General features: G+C 40.2%; 1 protein-coding gene across 2 annotated transcripts; it reads left to right on the plus strand.

Annotated features, from left to right (window-relative positions):
- Window positions 1–12,931: 12,931 nt before the first annotated feature.
- Window positions 12,932–15,466, plus strand: LOC147628090 (uncharacterized). Of its 2 annotated transcripts, none has more exons than XM_086813097.1 (2): window positions 12,932–13,160; window positions 14,620–15,466. In XM_086813097.1, the coding sequence occupies exon 2, from the start codon at window positions 14,647–14,649 to the stop codon at window positions 15,400–15,402; it is 756 nt and encodes a 251-aa protein (XP_086669223.1). In that variant the 5' UTR covers window positions 12,932–13,160; window positions 14,620–14,646; the 3' UTR covers window positions 15,403–15,466. The 2 variants fall into 2 exon arrangements, with proteins under 2 accessions (XP_086669223.1, XP_086669224.1); XM_086813098.1 differs by lacking the exon at window positions 12,932–13,160 and adding an exon at window positions 13,228–13,378.
- Window positions 15,467–17,196: the final 1,730 nt, after the last annotated feature.

The following is a 17,196-nucleotide window of genomic DNA, read 5'->3' on the forward strand; positions in this document are numbered from 1 at the left end:
AACTCCATCATGGCGGCTTCATCTAGTAAGTCCTACACACTAGAAAAAATTTCTAGCACAAATTATCGCGCATGGGCTATCCAAATGGAAAGCCGCCTAATCACAACAATGATTTATGGGACTATGTTGACGGCACCACACCATGTCCAACCCTAATCATACTGCTTGGCTCAGCTCACTAAATTTTGTGCCTGCGAATGTGGCTACAGTGTAATCTCTCTAACCTCATCTTTTGCCTAGGAGATAGGCATCTTCAATTCATCCATAGTCTAGGTACCTCAAAAGCCATTTGGGATAATCTACAAGCCACATACAGACATGCCATATTCCCATTTATGTTGATTAACTATTTAATTCTCTTATGTTCTCTTATGTTCATTGCTTGCATCCTTGTTCTTCTTCTATTGTGATTGCGCATGTGAGTAGGGATTGACCTGTCTCTTAAAAGTGGTTTATGCTTGTCTTCTTCTTCTTCTTCTTCTTCTTCTTCTTCTTCTTCTTCTTCTTCTTCTTCTCTCCCTCCCTGCTCCTACTCTATTTTTTTCTCAAGAGAGAGGTAGGCAAGGTAGGAAGGTAAAGCTCTCTATAACTCTATTTCCTTGTGTATCTATTTATTGTAGTTAGCAGACCTTGGTGGAGTGGCAATGCCAACGAGTATAATTGAGCACTCTAGATATTTGCCAAGATGGAGGTTGCACACCATAACTGTATTTTTGTGTGTACCTATTTATTGAATTCAAACCTTGTTGGAGTGGCAATGCTAAGGAGTATAATTGAGGACTCTAGATATCTACCAACATGGAGGTTGCACAACATGCAGCTATTTGGTGAATCCCCTAATGAGCCTTGCATGTCGTTTGCTTCTTTTTTTGCAAGATTAGGTTTTTCCCTAGGAATAAAATTATTTGGTTCCATTACCAAAGTATGTGCTATTAAGATTAGAAATCTTACACACTTTAACTTGCTTGAGTGGTGTAGAATAATCTGATTATTTTGACTTATTTGGTATTTTGTTTTATTAGATCATTAAAGAAGTAATTTACATGAGAAGCATAATGGAATTTTAGGGAGATTGTTATGTGAGTACCCTTTATTTTCTTGATTCAACATGTACTCTCTATTTTTTGCATTTTAGAAAATGTTCGTATTCTTGACATAACCCATTTGAAATTTTTAGTGTAGAAATGAAACCTTATGACATATCAATCTGATTGTTTAGTGTATTTTTAAATTATAAGTAAGATGCCATATAAAACTATGCGTGCCACATGTGGATTAGAAGGTTACATGTCCAATGTCAAAATTTCAATTATTTGGCAATGAATAATATTATCCATAAATCTTATCATGACGTCCTTGAAAATGCAAAAAGCAGTAGCACAGAAACAAAGAATTTTCTCTTTTTCTATACCATTATTTATTAACACACACCATCACCATGCTCACAAGATCCATGGACAAGTCTACCACACTAAGTGTGCTAAGCTGGTAACAAAAAGGAGGGAAAGCGACAAGCTATTCTTGGACAACGGCACTAATGATGTTACTTCCCACCCCAAGATAGGCTAAAAGAGAGGGTAGAAGAGAATACAACTGCCCTTGGAGACTTACTTCCTACTTGCATGCAATCATGCTCTCTACAGTGTAACTTTTGTTGGTTGGTTCTCCCTTTTTTATTGCTCCAACGGTGTGCCACTCACTGGTGTTGGTTTGCAACATCACTCTCTTAGTCAAGCTCTCTCACTCTTATAGCAAGAAAACAAGACATAAAAATTCATAACCTAACTCTCTCTCTCTCTCTCTCTCTCTCTCTCTCTCTCTCTCTCTCTCTCACACACACACACACACACACACACCAAGAACAATCATTATAAGTGTGTTGTTTGTATAATAGTAGTATTCAGTTTTATACCAGGCCCTTGTGTTCACATTTAGCCGGTCATAAATTAAAAGGCTAAACCAAAGATATAAGATTTATAACATAAGCTTTTACATATAGTCTCTTAAGAGAATAATGTCCATTCTTGTGGCCTTAGCCTTAGCCCTATGTCCACACTTAATTATTCATGTCCCATGGCCTTTGGCCCATATATCATAAACGCATATGCTTATTAACATGGATATTGATTCCATCACATTACAAACCATCCTCGCCCATAAGTTTTATCCTTGAAACCATAGGAATAACTCTTTCACACATCATATGCGTGAGTGAGGTTATCTCCATAGAGTCCATGTCAAAATTCACCTTTACATAGAGTAATCCATGTTCCAATTTAAATGTATGAAAGCAGACACCTCCATATGGCTGTAAATTAAATGTATGCTTTCATACATTTAAATTGGAACATGGATTACATAGAGTAATCCATGTTCCAATTTAAATGTATGAAAGCAGACACCTCCATATGGCTGTAAATTAAATGTATGCTCTCAAAACTTCCTAAACAAGCTCTCCATGTTCCAATTTAAATGTATGCTCTCAAAACTTCCTAAACAAGCTCTCCATGTTCCAATTTAAATGTATGCTCTCAAAACTTCCTAAACAAGCTCTCCATATGAAAGCAGACACCTCCATATGGCTGTAAATTAAATGTATGCTCTCAAAACTTCCTAAACAAGCTCTCCATGTTCCAATTTAAATGTATGAAAGCAGACACCTCCATATGGCTATAAATTAAATGTATGCTCTCAAAACTTCCTAAACAAGCTCTCCATGATAGTATACGAAGCTCTCAACCCACGCTTGTCCAATATGAGGGTTGTCCAAATGCTGAATCTTAGGAAATTTTAGAAAAATACTCTCTATTTTCAAGCACATTTCTCTACTTCAAACAACCCTTGATATCCCTCCAACATTGAGGCGGGTTGCTATAAAGCTTCTTTAGAGGGTAATTCATGCCATTCCACCATAAATTGGCTACAAATTACCCTTTCTCTCATACCCAATATCTTCTTGAGAACATATTCAATAAATCCATCATCATTCATTGGAGGTAGCTCACAATGAACTTTCACTTTGGGGCCAATGTAAGCCTTTAAGTGAGATACATGGACTACATCATGAATATTAGTGTTGTAACCATATAATGCCTCAAAAAGCAGACTCAAAAGCAAACATGCCAATACTCTCAAGATGTACTAGTACTATCGTAGGTGAACTTGAGTAAAGCTAACCATCCATGCCACACACTTTGAGTGTCATGGATTCATTTGACCATCGGTCTCAAGATGGTAAGTACTTGTTGGCGTCAACTTGGCTTCCATGATCTCAAACAAAGTTCTCCAAAATAAACTCATGAATTTGACATCTTGGTCACCCATAATTTGTTGTGGTACACTATTCAAATTGAATATATGATCCACAAATTGCCTTCCAACCATAGATACACTTGACCTTTGTAGGAATGAAATGTGCCATATATAAGCTATCCCGCAAAAATGAGAGTCCATATTTCACCTAATGAGACAGATAAACCCAAGTCCAGGGTAGTCAAAGCAAAACATCTTCTTAAGGGAGCACGCAAGAGACATCAAGTTTTCCTAGTTAAACTCAACAAAGCTGTTGAACCTAGTAAGGAATCAGAACCGTCTTAGCTCCAAGAATTCTCTGACATCTTTCTTGATGAGCTTACAAGACTTCCTCCTCCACGAAAAGTCAATCGACATCGAGTTAATCCCTAGTGCTCAGCCTGTCTCAAAAACACCCTATAAGATGTCTCTCCGTAAAGTCATTGAACTCAAGGACCAAATTTCCCAACTTATTGAGCAAGGATTTGTATGCCCCAACAGCTCTCCTTGGGGAGAACCCGTTCTATTTCAAAAGAAGAAGGATGACACTCTTCGTCTCTGCATAGATTATCACTGTATCCTATCCCTCGCATCAACGAGCTTCTTGACAGGCTTCATGGGGCCAAGGTTTTCTCAAAGATAGACTTGAGGTCTGGCTACTATCAGATCAAATTCAAAGAAGAAGATATACCTAAGACAGCTTTCAATACCTGTTATGGCCACTATGAGTTTACTGTAATGTCATTCAGGTTAACCAATGCTCCTGCAACCTTCAACCGCCTAATGCAACCTTCAACCGCCTAATGCAAGATATATTCCGTCCCTACTTGGATGAATTTGTGCTTGTCTTCTTTGATGATAGCTTAGTCTACTCCAAGTTGATGGAAGAGCATGAGGAGCATGTGTGCAGAGTTCTGCAATTGCAGCGCAGACATAAACTCTATGCTAAGAAGAGCAAATGTACCTTCTTTACTCATCAGATTGAGTATCTTAGATTCATTATCTCCGAAGATGGTATCTCAGTAGATCCTACCAAGGTCAAGGATATACTAGAATGGCCACCCCCTAAATCAGTCCGTGAAGTTTGTGGATTTTTGGGAATCACAAGATGGTATAGGATTTTCATTAAAGATTATGCCCTGGTAGCTGCACCCTTGATGGATCTTCTTAAGAAGGATTCCAAATTGATCAGCTCAAAGCCATCACTACCTCAGCTCCAGTCCTGAAACTTCCCGATTTCACCAAAGAATTTGAGGTGGTTATTGATGCTAGTAGTCTAGCACTTGGTGGTGTCTTAGGCCAAGAAGGAAGACCAGTAGCTTATACTTCTCGTCTCTCGCAAGCTGAAGCAATATGAAGAAAATTATGCCACCCATGATTTAGAACTCTTAGCTGTTGTTCATTGCCTCAAGTTATGGAGACATTATCTCTTGGGGTACAAATTCCAGCTTGTTATACTGACCACAAGAATCTGAAGTGGATCCTAACCTCAACATGAGGCATACAAGATGGATTGAAATCCTACAAGAATAGGACTTCGACATCAAATTTCGCCCAGGAAAGGATAATGTGGTAGGTGATGCACTTATCCGCAAATCTTTCTTAAGTGCAATTTCTATGCCAAATGATCCCATTCTGATCACGGGTGAAAGAAGTGTCAGTCCATGATATCGATTACCAAAATATGGTGAACCTGGTCAAAGAATGAGGAATCTCAGAAAAAGAGAAAAATCTAGTCCATGATATCGATTACCAAAAGATGGTGAACCTAGTCAAAGAAGGAGGAATCTCAGAAAAGGAGAAAAATCTAGTCAAAGGTTACTCCACCAATGATGGGTGCCTCTACTTTAATCACAGGCTATAGATTCCTAAGGATCCTTCCCTAAAGGAGTTAATCCTCTACGAAGCTCATAATAGCCCCAGTGCAGGGTAGCCAAGCTATACAAAAACTTTGAATGCTATAAGAAGGAGCTATCATTGGGCGGGCTTGAAAAATGATGTCCTTCGGTACTTGAACCAGTGTCTCTCATGTTAAAGGATCAAAGCTAAAAGAGTCAAAATGCCTGGGAAGCTTCAACCCTTGGATATCCCCCAAATGAAGTGGGAATGCATTAGTATGGATTTTGTCACGTCTCCCCATTGTACAAGGAGGATATGATTCCATTCTAGTGCTGGTGCGTGATGAAGTTGAGGGGCGGGTTAGAGCTTTGTGGACAAGGCTTGTTTTGTTAAAAGGACTAGGCAAATTGAGTGCTTTGTGAGTGCCCATGCTTTGTGTGTGAGCAAGTCCGTGGGAAATTCAATCAAAAACCTCTTTTTTAAATGATGACCAAGCAAGGATAGTGGTATCTTTTTTCTTAATTAATTAATGCTAATATTAAAAATTCAATCAAAAACCTCTTTTTTAAATGATGATCAAGCTAACCTGGCCATTTATTCCTTGTGGGACTCCCAAGGAGAGAGTTGGGTTTGCATCTGGAGCATTCCCTCTAGGATCGTTGTTATGCACGCTTCTCGAGGAGGTGGTATTTTGGCATCTTCGTGGAGGAGACATTCTCTTCACCTTCTCATAGCCCACGTTGCCACAAATGCAATGCTTCAGTCAGATCACGAATCAGAGTTTGTTTGCTCTCTTTATGAGAATAAAACTCTTAGGTGGGAACCACCTCTAAGAGCCAAAGAGCCCTTACTAAAGTCACCGCAAATGGGAGGGAAGGTGTCCTTAAACTGGGATTTGGGACAAAAGGCTGCACCCACAGGGAGAGATGGGGGAGTTCTCCCTTAAGTCTATTCACACTGCAGGGGGAGAGAGCAGCTAAGGACACCCTCTACTCAACACAAGGCTGAGATGATGAAAAAAATTTCTACAGAGCTTACTTGGAGATGGACTAAAAAGGTTTCGCTAGAAGAGTGACTGCAGAGGGTTGTCGGGTGGTACAGTCCCGCACAGAGTGTCAAAGCCTTGGCATACTCATGGGAGGAAGAAACGATCGTTCTCCCAGCACGTGGGCACACTGTTACATTGTTCCCGAGGGAGAAGGTCGGGTATGGGCAACAGAGGGTGAGTAGGCTTAATATCTTTCTCGATAGCTTTGGTCTGTTCCTCCATCTCCTCGAGCATTTTTTTGGAGACTTCGACTCTTAAGGTTGGATGATCAAAGAAATTTAGAGGGGATAAGCATTCTTGCCCATAAAGTGCTTTTTGAATGGTGACATTCCTATGCTATGATGATAAGATGTATTATAAGCGAATTCTACTAGAGGAAGGTATTGAATCCATCTTCTTGGCTCCCGTCCACAATATGCTTTGAGAATGTCTTCAATTATTTGGCTCTCTCTCAGTCTGGCCATCGGTCTCTTGATTGATAAGCTGTACTTAAGCAAACTTGAGTACCCAAAGCCTGAAATAAGGACTTCCATAACTTCAAAGTGAAGTTAGAATCCCGATCACTGACTATCTTCTTCAGTAGACCATGAATCTTGAAGATCTCCTCGATAAATAACTGGGCAACATCAGAAGCTTAAGCTCACATCTCTAGAAAATGGGCTAATCAGTTCATAACCCTCTTTTGGGGTGCTGACCAATAAACAACCTTCACTTCCTCACCCAAAAGGAGGGACGAGGTGGTTTTCTTATATCATCCTTTGCTAGATTGGATTCACATAATTAATTTCGCAGCCCATTCCCTTATGGAAATAAATGATTCAACTTTTAATTTAATCATATTTTTAAGATGGCTTGCAACTATCCACATAATCAATCACGTTCACAAAATAGTTTACATATGTGGCTCTGCAATATTTTTTCACAAAACCTCAACAAGATTGACAAACCGAATCTCTCAACAAATGTGTCCTATCTCCTTATGACAAAATTGATTTGTTCTACATCTGTGGCTATTATTATCCTTTTCACAAAATCCAAACGACGTAGATTAATACATTCCCAAGAAGAACAAAAACTTCGTGCCTTGTAGTGAAAAAGCTTTATATAACCTTCTAATTTCTAGCCTTGTACTTTTTGTGTTCCCTTTAAATTTTTTTTAAAAGGTAAAAATAAGACAAATGGACGTGCTCTCTCTCTCTCTCTCTCTCTCTCTCTCTCTCTCTCTCTCTCTCTCTCTCTCCTCCCTCAATTAAAAGCACCTCAGTCGTAACTTCTTAGATTGGAGAAGAAACAAGAGGGAAGAGGTGGTTTTTTTAATCATCCTTTGCTAGATTGGATTCACATAACTAATTTCACACCCTATTTTCTATATTAGATTCGCATAACTTTCTGGATTGGAGAAAAAAAAAGAGGGAAGTGGTGGTTCTTTTTTATATTCCTTTCCTAGATTTGATTCACATAACTAATGTTGCACCCCATTCCCTTATGGGAATAAATGAATCTTTTTTCAATTGTGTCCACAATTAATCATGTTTTCAAGATGGCTTGCAACTATCCCCATAATCACTCATTTTCACAAAATAGCTTGCTTACATATGTGGCTACGATAATTTTTTCACAAAACAAAAACTCAAGGTGACTAGGCATGTCTAGGTGATTAGGATCACGAGCACACCTTTTGCCCTCGCCCATGCACGACACTTGCAATTCTCACTGGACTCTGTCATTTGCACACACATCACACAAAGCTTCATTATTTGACAACCATCCAAGTACATCTCTGGATAGGGGGACGATGGAGGAAGTAAGCCTGGTCAATGGTACCATTGCTTGGATATAATTGTGCTTCCTGCCTCATCAACGCTACCTACAACTTCTTCTTATGCTACCTTAGCTTTGGTAGCCAAATGATCCAAAGTCGCTTCTCCTTCCATAATCAAATGCCGCTACACCTATAGATCCTCGCCTCGTCAATTACCACTCTCATCCAAACAAGATCCCAATCACGAGCTATAACGATAGAAGAAGACAAAACACTAAAATAGATAGAGAGAACACCGACCACTAATAGATCAACACCCAAGGCAGCCAAGATGCCCATTAAGGTGTCTTGATAAAGATGCTACAACTACATGTACATTAAGGTGTCTTGATAAAGATGCTACAACTACATGTACATTGCCATCGAAGACAACATCTCGGAGCACAAGCAGTTTCCATGCGAGTTACCTCCTTGTCCCTCCCTCACCACTTGCTTACTAACACGGTTGTTTTACTAACCCCTCATTAACACCACTGGTCATTAAGTATTCCGTGCTAGTCTACTCATTCAAGTACTTTGACTTCTCTCATGAGGATGTTAAAGTCACAAAGGCAACAAAAAAGAAAACAACAAAAACAAAATAAAGAGTACTACTAGGCATATACAAGAAAGAAAAATTCATAGGAGGCCATACGACTAGATGGATATTTAATCGTCAATACGTCACTAACTTCTTTCCATCTTACTAGCCCGGGGCCCCCCACCCCCTCTCATTTTCGAAGAGACAAGAGGACCAACCAAGTGCAACACTTCCCCGCGTGCCTCGACAACTTCTTCACCAATCATGAGGACACGATCAACTTTAGGAAGGGGAGTATGTTAACCACATATGGTTGACATGTTTCTATGACAACTATGTCTACACACTTAAGGAACGAGCGCCCGTACTATATTGTAAATCCGGTCATTTGATTAGAGAAATGCCTTAAAGATGCTCCCAAGTCTTGAGCTTCAAAGACCAAACAAGAGGTCTTTGCTAATTGGCCAAACCATAAAGAAAATCCTTATAGCTATGTTCTAGGTGCCTCGGGTCACTTACTCCCCAGCGGCCTAATGGAAAAAGGCTTGGAACTATAAAAGCCAACTTCTCTTGTTTGTGATTCATTCTCCCATTTATGCACAATAGAAGTGGATTGTTCTCTCTCCCTCTCTCTTGCAACTCTAATCTAGCATGTGTGGTATACTTAGGGTTAGGCTTTGGGTGTGGAACTATAAAAGCTAGCTTCTCTTGTTTGTAATTCATTCTCCCATTTATGCAATAGAAGTAGATTGTTCTCTCTCCCTCTCTCTTGCAACTCTAATCTAGCATGTGTGGTATACTTAGGGTTTGGGTTTGGGTATAATTAGCACTAATATCTCATTCTCTCATGCTTCTCGGTTGCTTCTTCTCTCCCTCTTGCTTGAGTGATTAGGCTATCACCACGATTGGCTTCCTCGGAGATCCCACATAATCTTCGTGAGAGCGGTCGCACCACATGTAGGATTAGGAACTACTTGCTTCTTCTCTCCCTCTTTCTTGAGTGATTAGGCTATCACCATGATTGGCTTCCTCAGAGATCCTACATGATCTTTGTGAGAGCAGTCGCACCACCCATAGGATTAGGAACCGCCTCGGTGTGACAACAAGTGCGGGATAATCATGGATGAGAAGAGACTATCCACACGCGATAGTGGAACTCTTGAGCATAGCCTGAGCTTGGTGGATTGGCAACTTCCTCCATAAATTTTTTTTAGGTTAACACATATGCATGTGCATATATAATTGCTTCATTAGAAACCATCCCCTCCTACAATGATTTCGTCCTTGAAATCGAAGGGTGGGCGTGCACAAAAGACACATACAAAGGCTATATACAAAAGCCAAAAGCCAAAAATCACATCCACAATTGAATATCAATGTCATGGAAGGCCAATACATGAGTCGTATGACTCCTGGCATCAAATGGAAAGGATGTAGCTAATGATGCAATCGCCTAGATCAAACGAAAGTCTAAAACATGTGAAATCCAAGACAATGGCTCTCCAACCACTTGGGTCAAATGGAAAATGTAGAGAACCAATGTCGATGATGAAGCTAGCTAGGCTCCCACCTGGATCAAAAGGTAATCTAAAGCGTGCAAACTCTAAGATAATGGCTCTATGGCGATCTCGATAAAATAGAAAAGATAAAGAACCACCATCGACGACAAAGCTAGCCATGTATCCTCCAAGATCTAATGGATATGCATACATAATACACATCTTAGGCCTCCTAAGCTGATGTAGAAGGAGCTTCTGGGTTAAAGGGAAAGCTCAAATACAAGGAAAAGCTATCAAGCCCATCCTCGCAAACAATCAAAGTGTGAATCTAACATTGAAGAGATCCACCAAGTGAGCTCAAAACTCCTAGCCAAAATGTCAAATGGTCCTAGTGCAAAAGAACCGTTATGTAGAGACCAAGACTATGATGGGTTGCCAAGTGCATCTGAATGTAGAACCAGATAATCATCCACCATACATCTCAAGTACCCTGTTGGGCTTTGAACCCAACTCCTCTGGTGCAAGCACCAATGTACAATTCAGTGCTCAGGGTTCCTAACCTGCACACAAGTGTCATTATCAGTTTAAAGAAGAAAAGTAAATTAAGCAGCAAGAAAGAAAAGATGATCTACTTATAACATATATACCATTAGGCAATACAAAAAAAATATGTATATACCATTAGGTAATACAAAGAAATATGATTGTAATAATAGCAGCAAGTGTTTTAAGTTAATGTAGAGCATTACTTGAAGTGTAACATAGGAATGTATAATTAGCAGTAAGGTGGTACATCAACAAAGGGTTCAGACTCTTGGTTGATGCAACTAGATAGGCATTCATCAGTTTCACTATAGACATGCATCACTAGATAATCATTCATTAGTTTAACCCTAGACATGCATCACTAATAAGAAGTGTTGGACCTCTCCTTAAATCATTTGTACGTAGATTGTAGACTAAGCAACAACAATAGCCAATACAGATTATGGATTGCTAGACCCCTCTTTACTAACATCTCAAGCACAGATAATGCATGCATTCTATGATGGTACATGAGAAAGGACATGTCTACTAAACTTTGAAGACTAGCACTTGTGAGGAAGTGTCCAAACAATTACAACATTCACAAGAGGTACATAGTTGGTGAAAACATAGAAGACCACCACACTCAAAGCAGACAGACCAGTAGCCGAACTATGCTTGGCCTTTACAAGTCAACGGCAAAAAGTCTTTACATAGCTGCACACAACTCAGAGGGAAAGACTTAGTCAATCATCTTGTTGTTGTAAATTAGCAAGAGTCTCTGTTAGTTGTAACCTCTTTGGGGAGGCCCATTATTTTATTTTGGGATATTTTATTTTTGGATGCGCCTTTTATATCATCTACCAAGATTAATGTGTTTAATCAAGCGCTGGTATGATGCCTACCAAGATTAATGTATTTAATCAGCTATGTACGCTAGTATGATATAGTCAAGATTAATGTGTTTAATCAGCTATGTGCACTGATTAATATTATGAAGGCGAAGAATGAGTGGCGGATTATGTGTTATTCACGGGTGAAACATGTGTTGGACCACTTTGAGATATTTTGGAAGACATGTGAATACCTTTATAGTTTCATATTTAGGCATCGATATTTTTTATAAGCGTAGAAGCTCTACAAAAATATAGCAAGCATTAATATAAAGTCTTGGGCAAAGTGTTTAATCAAGCTATGTGCACTGGTATGATGTCTACCAGGATTAATGCGTTTAATCAGCTGTGTGCACTAGTATGATATAGTTAGGATTAATGTGTTAATCAACTATGTACATTGACTAATATTATTTTGGATAAAGGCGAAGAATGAGTGGAGAGTGGAACATATTTAGGTGGGTGAAACATGTGTTAGACCTCCTCATGACCTTTTTTGTCTGCTATATAAACAATATCTAAAGAATATTCTTTCCAACATTAAATATATCTTATGTTTTTTTCCTTCCAGTTTGTCCCCTTTTAGGAGTAAATTGAAAAAATTGAAAAAAAATTGCGTGGTTGCTCTCTCTCTCTCTCTCTCTCTCTCTCTCTCTCTCTCTCTCTTGTAGTGTCACATACTCGGTCCTTGAGGAGGACGAGTCTCTTCTTTTGCCTACTATATTACACGTAGGCCCTACATAGTTCATTTGCCCTTTTTTTTTAGTAGCAAGTTTTTCATTTTTCATGTTGTCTTAACAACCAGTTTACTCATGGATCACATGTAACTTCTTGTCGATGTTTGTATTTATATTTTTAAATACATGTATATATGTATAAGTATATGTCTATGTATAGGTTTATGTATCTAAAACATAATATTGTATATACTATATATTTACATGTGTATGTGTGCGTGAGAGAGAGAGAGAGAGAGAGAGAGAGAGAGAGAGAGAGAGAGAGAGAGAGTGTGTAAGTGAGAGAGAGAGATTGAAAGAGAGAGAGAGAGAGAGAGAGAGAGAGAGAGAGAGAGAGAGAGAGAGAGAGCGCTTCTATGTGTGGGAGAGTGTAAGAAGAGAGAGGAAGTGTGTGCATGTGTGTGTGTGTGAGAGAGAGAGAGAGAGAGAGAGAGAGAGAGAGCAGGTGTGTATATGTGTGTGCATGTGAGAGAGAGAGAGAGAGAGAGAGAGAGAGAGAGAGAGAGTTTCAACATTTGAGAGTGTGTGTATGTGAGAGAGAGGGAGAGGGCATGTGTGTGTGTGTGTGAGAGAGAGAGAGAGAGAGATGGTTGTAGAAAGGGAATAGTTCTTTCTGGAACCTTGGTCGGCCGCAACAACGCACGGGTGCAATACTAGTTAACTTCGCTGCTGAAAGCGATTTCGTTAAGCATAGCCCCACGAGAGACCTAGTTAGTTGTCTAGGCATGAAGTACTTCCTTATGAGGAGCCCGGGCGTCCGCTAAGGAGGTGTCTTGGACTGCTGTGACCGGTCATACACAAGCGGACGAAAGGCGCCCAAAAATATAGTTTCGAACGAGTGGGTCTATTTTAGGCCTTATCAAAGATTCCCGGGCCGGGTAAACCAGTAGGGCGGGCTACGTGTTTCTTCGTTTGTCGGTCTTCCTGTGTAGGAAGCGTTTCTGTCTCTCTGCGTGCGCGCCTATGCAGATGCAAGTGGCTTCCAGGTCAGATCTATCTCAATAATGTCTTTGCTTTTTTAAAAAATCGTACAATTTTTTGCTTGCAAACATTTGAAGCTTCTATGCATATAGCCTCTGAGCGAAGTAGCCACTCCTCATCGGCTTAGTGTTGATCTGTGTTTTCAGAAAAAAAAAAAAGCAACCCCAAAGACTCTTTTCCTTGCATCACCATTTCAATATTTACCCTGCAGTGTTAGACCGTGGTGCGTAGGCCCTCTTTGAGGCATATCTTACTTTATTTATCGTGTGTTGGGGCACCGAACGGTGTAAAAGGATTTTTTGTGATTAAGTTAGACACCTTTTGCAAAAGGCCTTTATGATGTAAAATGTCTCTACCTTAATCCAACCTTTTAAGCGTTTTTAAAACTGTTATACACTGTTGTAATCATTATGTTTGTTTTGTGACGACCATTTGAAGGGTTAGAGTCTGAGGTTGATAGTCATGGCCCTTACTTTGCCCCTCAATTTATGGTTGCCAAGTTCGTTTATCATCATAAGATTTCTCCCCGTTGAAAAGAACCTTCTGCCTAGGTTTGCATGGCAAGTTTTGATTACCGTCATAAACTTGGCCCTTCAGCTTAGGGTTGCATGGTGAGTGAACGAACGATCATAAGGTCCCTCAGACAACTGTTTTTCCAATGAAGTCTTACAGGGTTCTTCAGCTTAGGGCTAGAGATAGTGAGCTAGTGAGCTTGACCATCCTTACCAGGTCGCTTGTACGACATTCATAGTCATGTAGGTGACGCCAATTTTCTCTGTTTTTTGAACCTTTGTGCTCTCCTATACAAACGTATGGCTCTGCTACGGCCTTTGTGAAGAAATCTTCCTTAAGGTAGTTGAACTATGTTCTTAAGATACAGCTGTTTAGTTAGCCTTCATGCATGTTATGATCTTTCTTCTTTAGTTCCTCAAGTTAGGGTTAACACTCGACTATCATCATATCATCTAGCTAGCATTTTTTATGCATTGCGGGGTCTTAAATCTTTGTGCGTTGCTGCTGCTTCTTGTGTTTTGATTGTGGTCCATGTGCAAGGCCCTTCAGCTCAGGGCTAGATGGCGAGTCCGACTAGCATCATATCAACCTTTCCTGACCCTTCATCGCTATGTAGGAGATGGCAAATTCATCTGCCCTCGTGGGTTTTTGTATCATGTGTGGGTGATAATAAATCGGTGAATTTGTTCAGCTGTGCTATGGCTACTACTGTATGGGATTCTTTTTCAATCTGAAACTGTATGGGACAAGAGAGGCTTTACTTCTATACCAAGCGCATACATGGTTCATGGCAGGAAATTCTGTATTGAACTAGACAGTGATGTTTGTTAATGTTAGCCTGTGGAAGCTGGAGTGTATTGCACTGCTGCTTAGGATAACACAGTATTACTTTACCGGCAATGTCTATACACTTGCAAAATTATCTGACCGATTATTTGACGAATTTTTTAGGTAGCAGACTAGTAAGGGTCATCAGCCATGGTGGGCTTCGGACGTGACAGTGCATCACATGTTCCATGTAGGCTTTCATGGGATGGCGTGGATGATGAAGCTTATTCAAAGAGCGCTGAAGAGGATGGGTTGGAATGTCCTTTGTGCTGGGAAGGATTTAACAGTAGCCGCCACGTTCCGTACGTGCTCTGGTGCGGCCATTCGCTCTGCAAGAGCTGTCTCTTGGGCCTTCAGTGGGCAACCGTGAAGCTTCCGGTGGTGCCAGTCCAGCTGCCTCTCTTCATCTCTTGTCCATGGTGCCAATTCTTGTCGTGCAGGTTGGTTTGGAAAGGCAAACTTAAGTACCCTTGCAAGAATTTCTTTCTGCTCTGGTTGATTGAAAGTGTGAGAGGCGATACGAGGCATTGTCATGATGGCACGAAAGTTGAAGACAAGTCATATTCGGGAGCTCTGGTGACAGCCTCACATCAGCATTATTATGGAGTTGCTGACCAAGCTTCTTCACACAGACTTTGGGAGTTCTCGGGAGCACAACAGTCCTCGGCGGATGTTTTTTTTTTGCACAGGTGGTTCAAGAAGATGATTGGTCTCTGTGCTCAATTGATGGCCAAATTAATGTTGCTGGTGCTGGTTATCTTCATTCTTTTTTGCGTCTTGCCATTCAGCACGGTCATTTTGGTGGTCTACGTTGCTGCTACTTTGATCTTTGCGTTTCCGTCATTCCTGGTTGTGTACTTTGCCTTTCCCAGCTTGAGTTGGCTTTTGAGAGAGATTGTAACATGAATAGGTTTTTGACAAAAAAACATGGTTTCAATTGGCACAAATATATGCTTTCTTGTTTTAGCTATTTTTGTCAATGTGTGGCTATTTCATATGTCCATGTATGCGCAGGAAAAGATGGTTTAAAAAATTAAGAGAAAAAAAGGGTTAAAATGCTGTGCATGCCTACTTTTTTTCTTTATATTCTTTGGCATGTAGATGAACACAAACGGATCCTACATGTATTGGCTTGGAAAAGCAAGATGTATTTGTATTGTATTTTTGTAGAGGCAAAATTCACTTCCCGTTCGACACATCAATCCCCCATATCCATGGGTTTTCTCCATGTCAGGTATAGGCTTTCATACCAATGTAAGGTCTCCATAGACCATGCCCAAGGATTATCTAACTTAGAATCAAAACCCTAATGAGGTTTCATAGACTCGTCTCATTGTCATATGTATCATATGGTGGTGATGAATTGTGGCTAGTGACTCACCATTCAATTGCAGGTGTAGTGCTTCGAACCACCCTCGAGCTTGAAGTCTAATTATCACGAGCTTGATTGGTACCAATGGTCCCAACCTACTGTCCCATACCACAAGGGCCAAACCACCCACCATGCAACTCCATGGCCACGAGATCTTGCATGCTTCTTTGGTAGCCTTAGGCCATCGCATGACGACTTAATCTCGTCTAATAAGTGATCCCAAGGTCACTTACATAGTAGTAATCTGGCTATTATTATTGGTCCTTCCTTATTTATTTAGCCCTAGGCTATTTATTATAAGCTTTTACCTAATCTAGATCTCTTTTTGCAAGCATCCTTAGCCCACATGTGAACCTTGTAGGTTTCTATGTCCCAACTAAGTCCTAATTCTAATTTTTGATCCTAATCTTAATCTTGAGCTAGCACACATACCTAGTTCTAGTCCTAGGCTTGTCGAGACGTAATATATTTCCTCCCTTTTGCTCAATTCACGTTTGTGTGAATGTATAAGGAGACAAGTCTATGCAAGTGAATCTTGAGATTTGGTTATCCATCTATAGCATCTTCTCAAGTTTACTGCTTGAGCTCATTTAATTCCAGATTCACATTATGATTGTGAGGATGCATCTACTCAAGTTTATTGCTTAGACCCAGAAGGATTTGGGGCTAGTCTCGTTATCGACATTGATCTCTCATAATTACCATTTGACCCAAGTGGTTGGAGGGTCATTTGCTTGGCTCAAATTTCCATTTGATCCAAGTGGATATATTATTGGTCTCATCTTTGACAGCATACTACCTTCTTTTTCATTCTACCGAAGGGAGATCATGCGACTTTTGCACATCGACAACTCATTTTTTTGGCAGCTATTTGCTATGACATTGACACTTAGTCATGATTTTTGGCTTTTGTATATAGCCTTTTCTATGTGTCCTTTGTGCACGACCACCTTTCAATTACAAAATCATTGTAGGAGGGGATGGTGTGTAACAAAGGGGTTTTAGGATGCACATGCACATGGGGGATGGGCCTAGGCACATGGGGCTTAGGGACATTTACATGTGTGGTGTTAGGGCATGTGGGCCTTGGGACTATAAAATGCACCAACTTGTACCTTTTTGATATCTTGTTGATCATTTGATATGATAGGCATCTTGTCTTATTGGAGTACATGTTGGAGTACATGGTACTTCCACCCTTGGGCTTTCATGGGAGCCTTTCATGTGTAGGTTATAACACACATGGCTTCTCATGGACATGGCCTAGATCCATTTCCATATCTCAGTTTGGTTATGTTCCCTTCATTACAATCTTGGAATCAAAATAA

Source organism: Cibotium barometz, chromosome 19 (assembly GCF_041138505.1).
Source record: "Cibotium barometz isolate CiBa-2024 chromosome 19, ASM4113850v1, whole genome shotgun sequence".
NCBI lineage: Eukaryota > Viridiplantae > Streptophyta > Polypodiopsida > Cyatheales > Cibotiaceae > Cibotium > Cibotium barometz.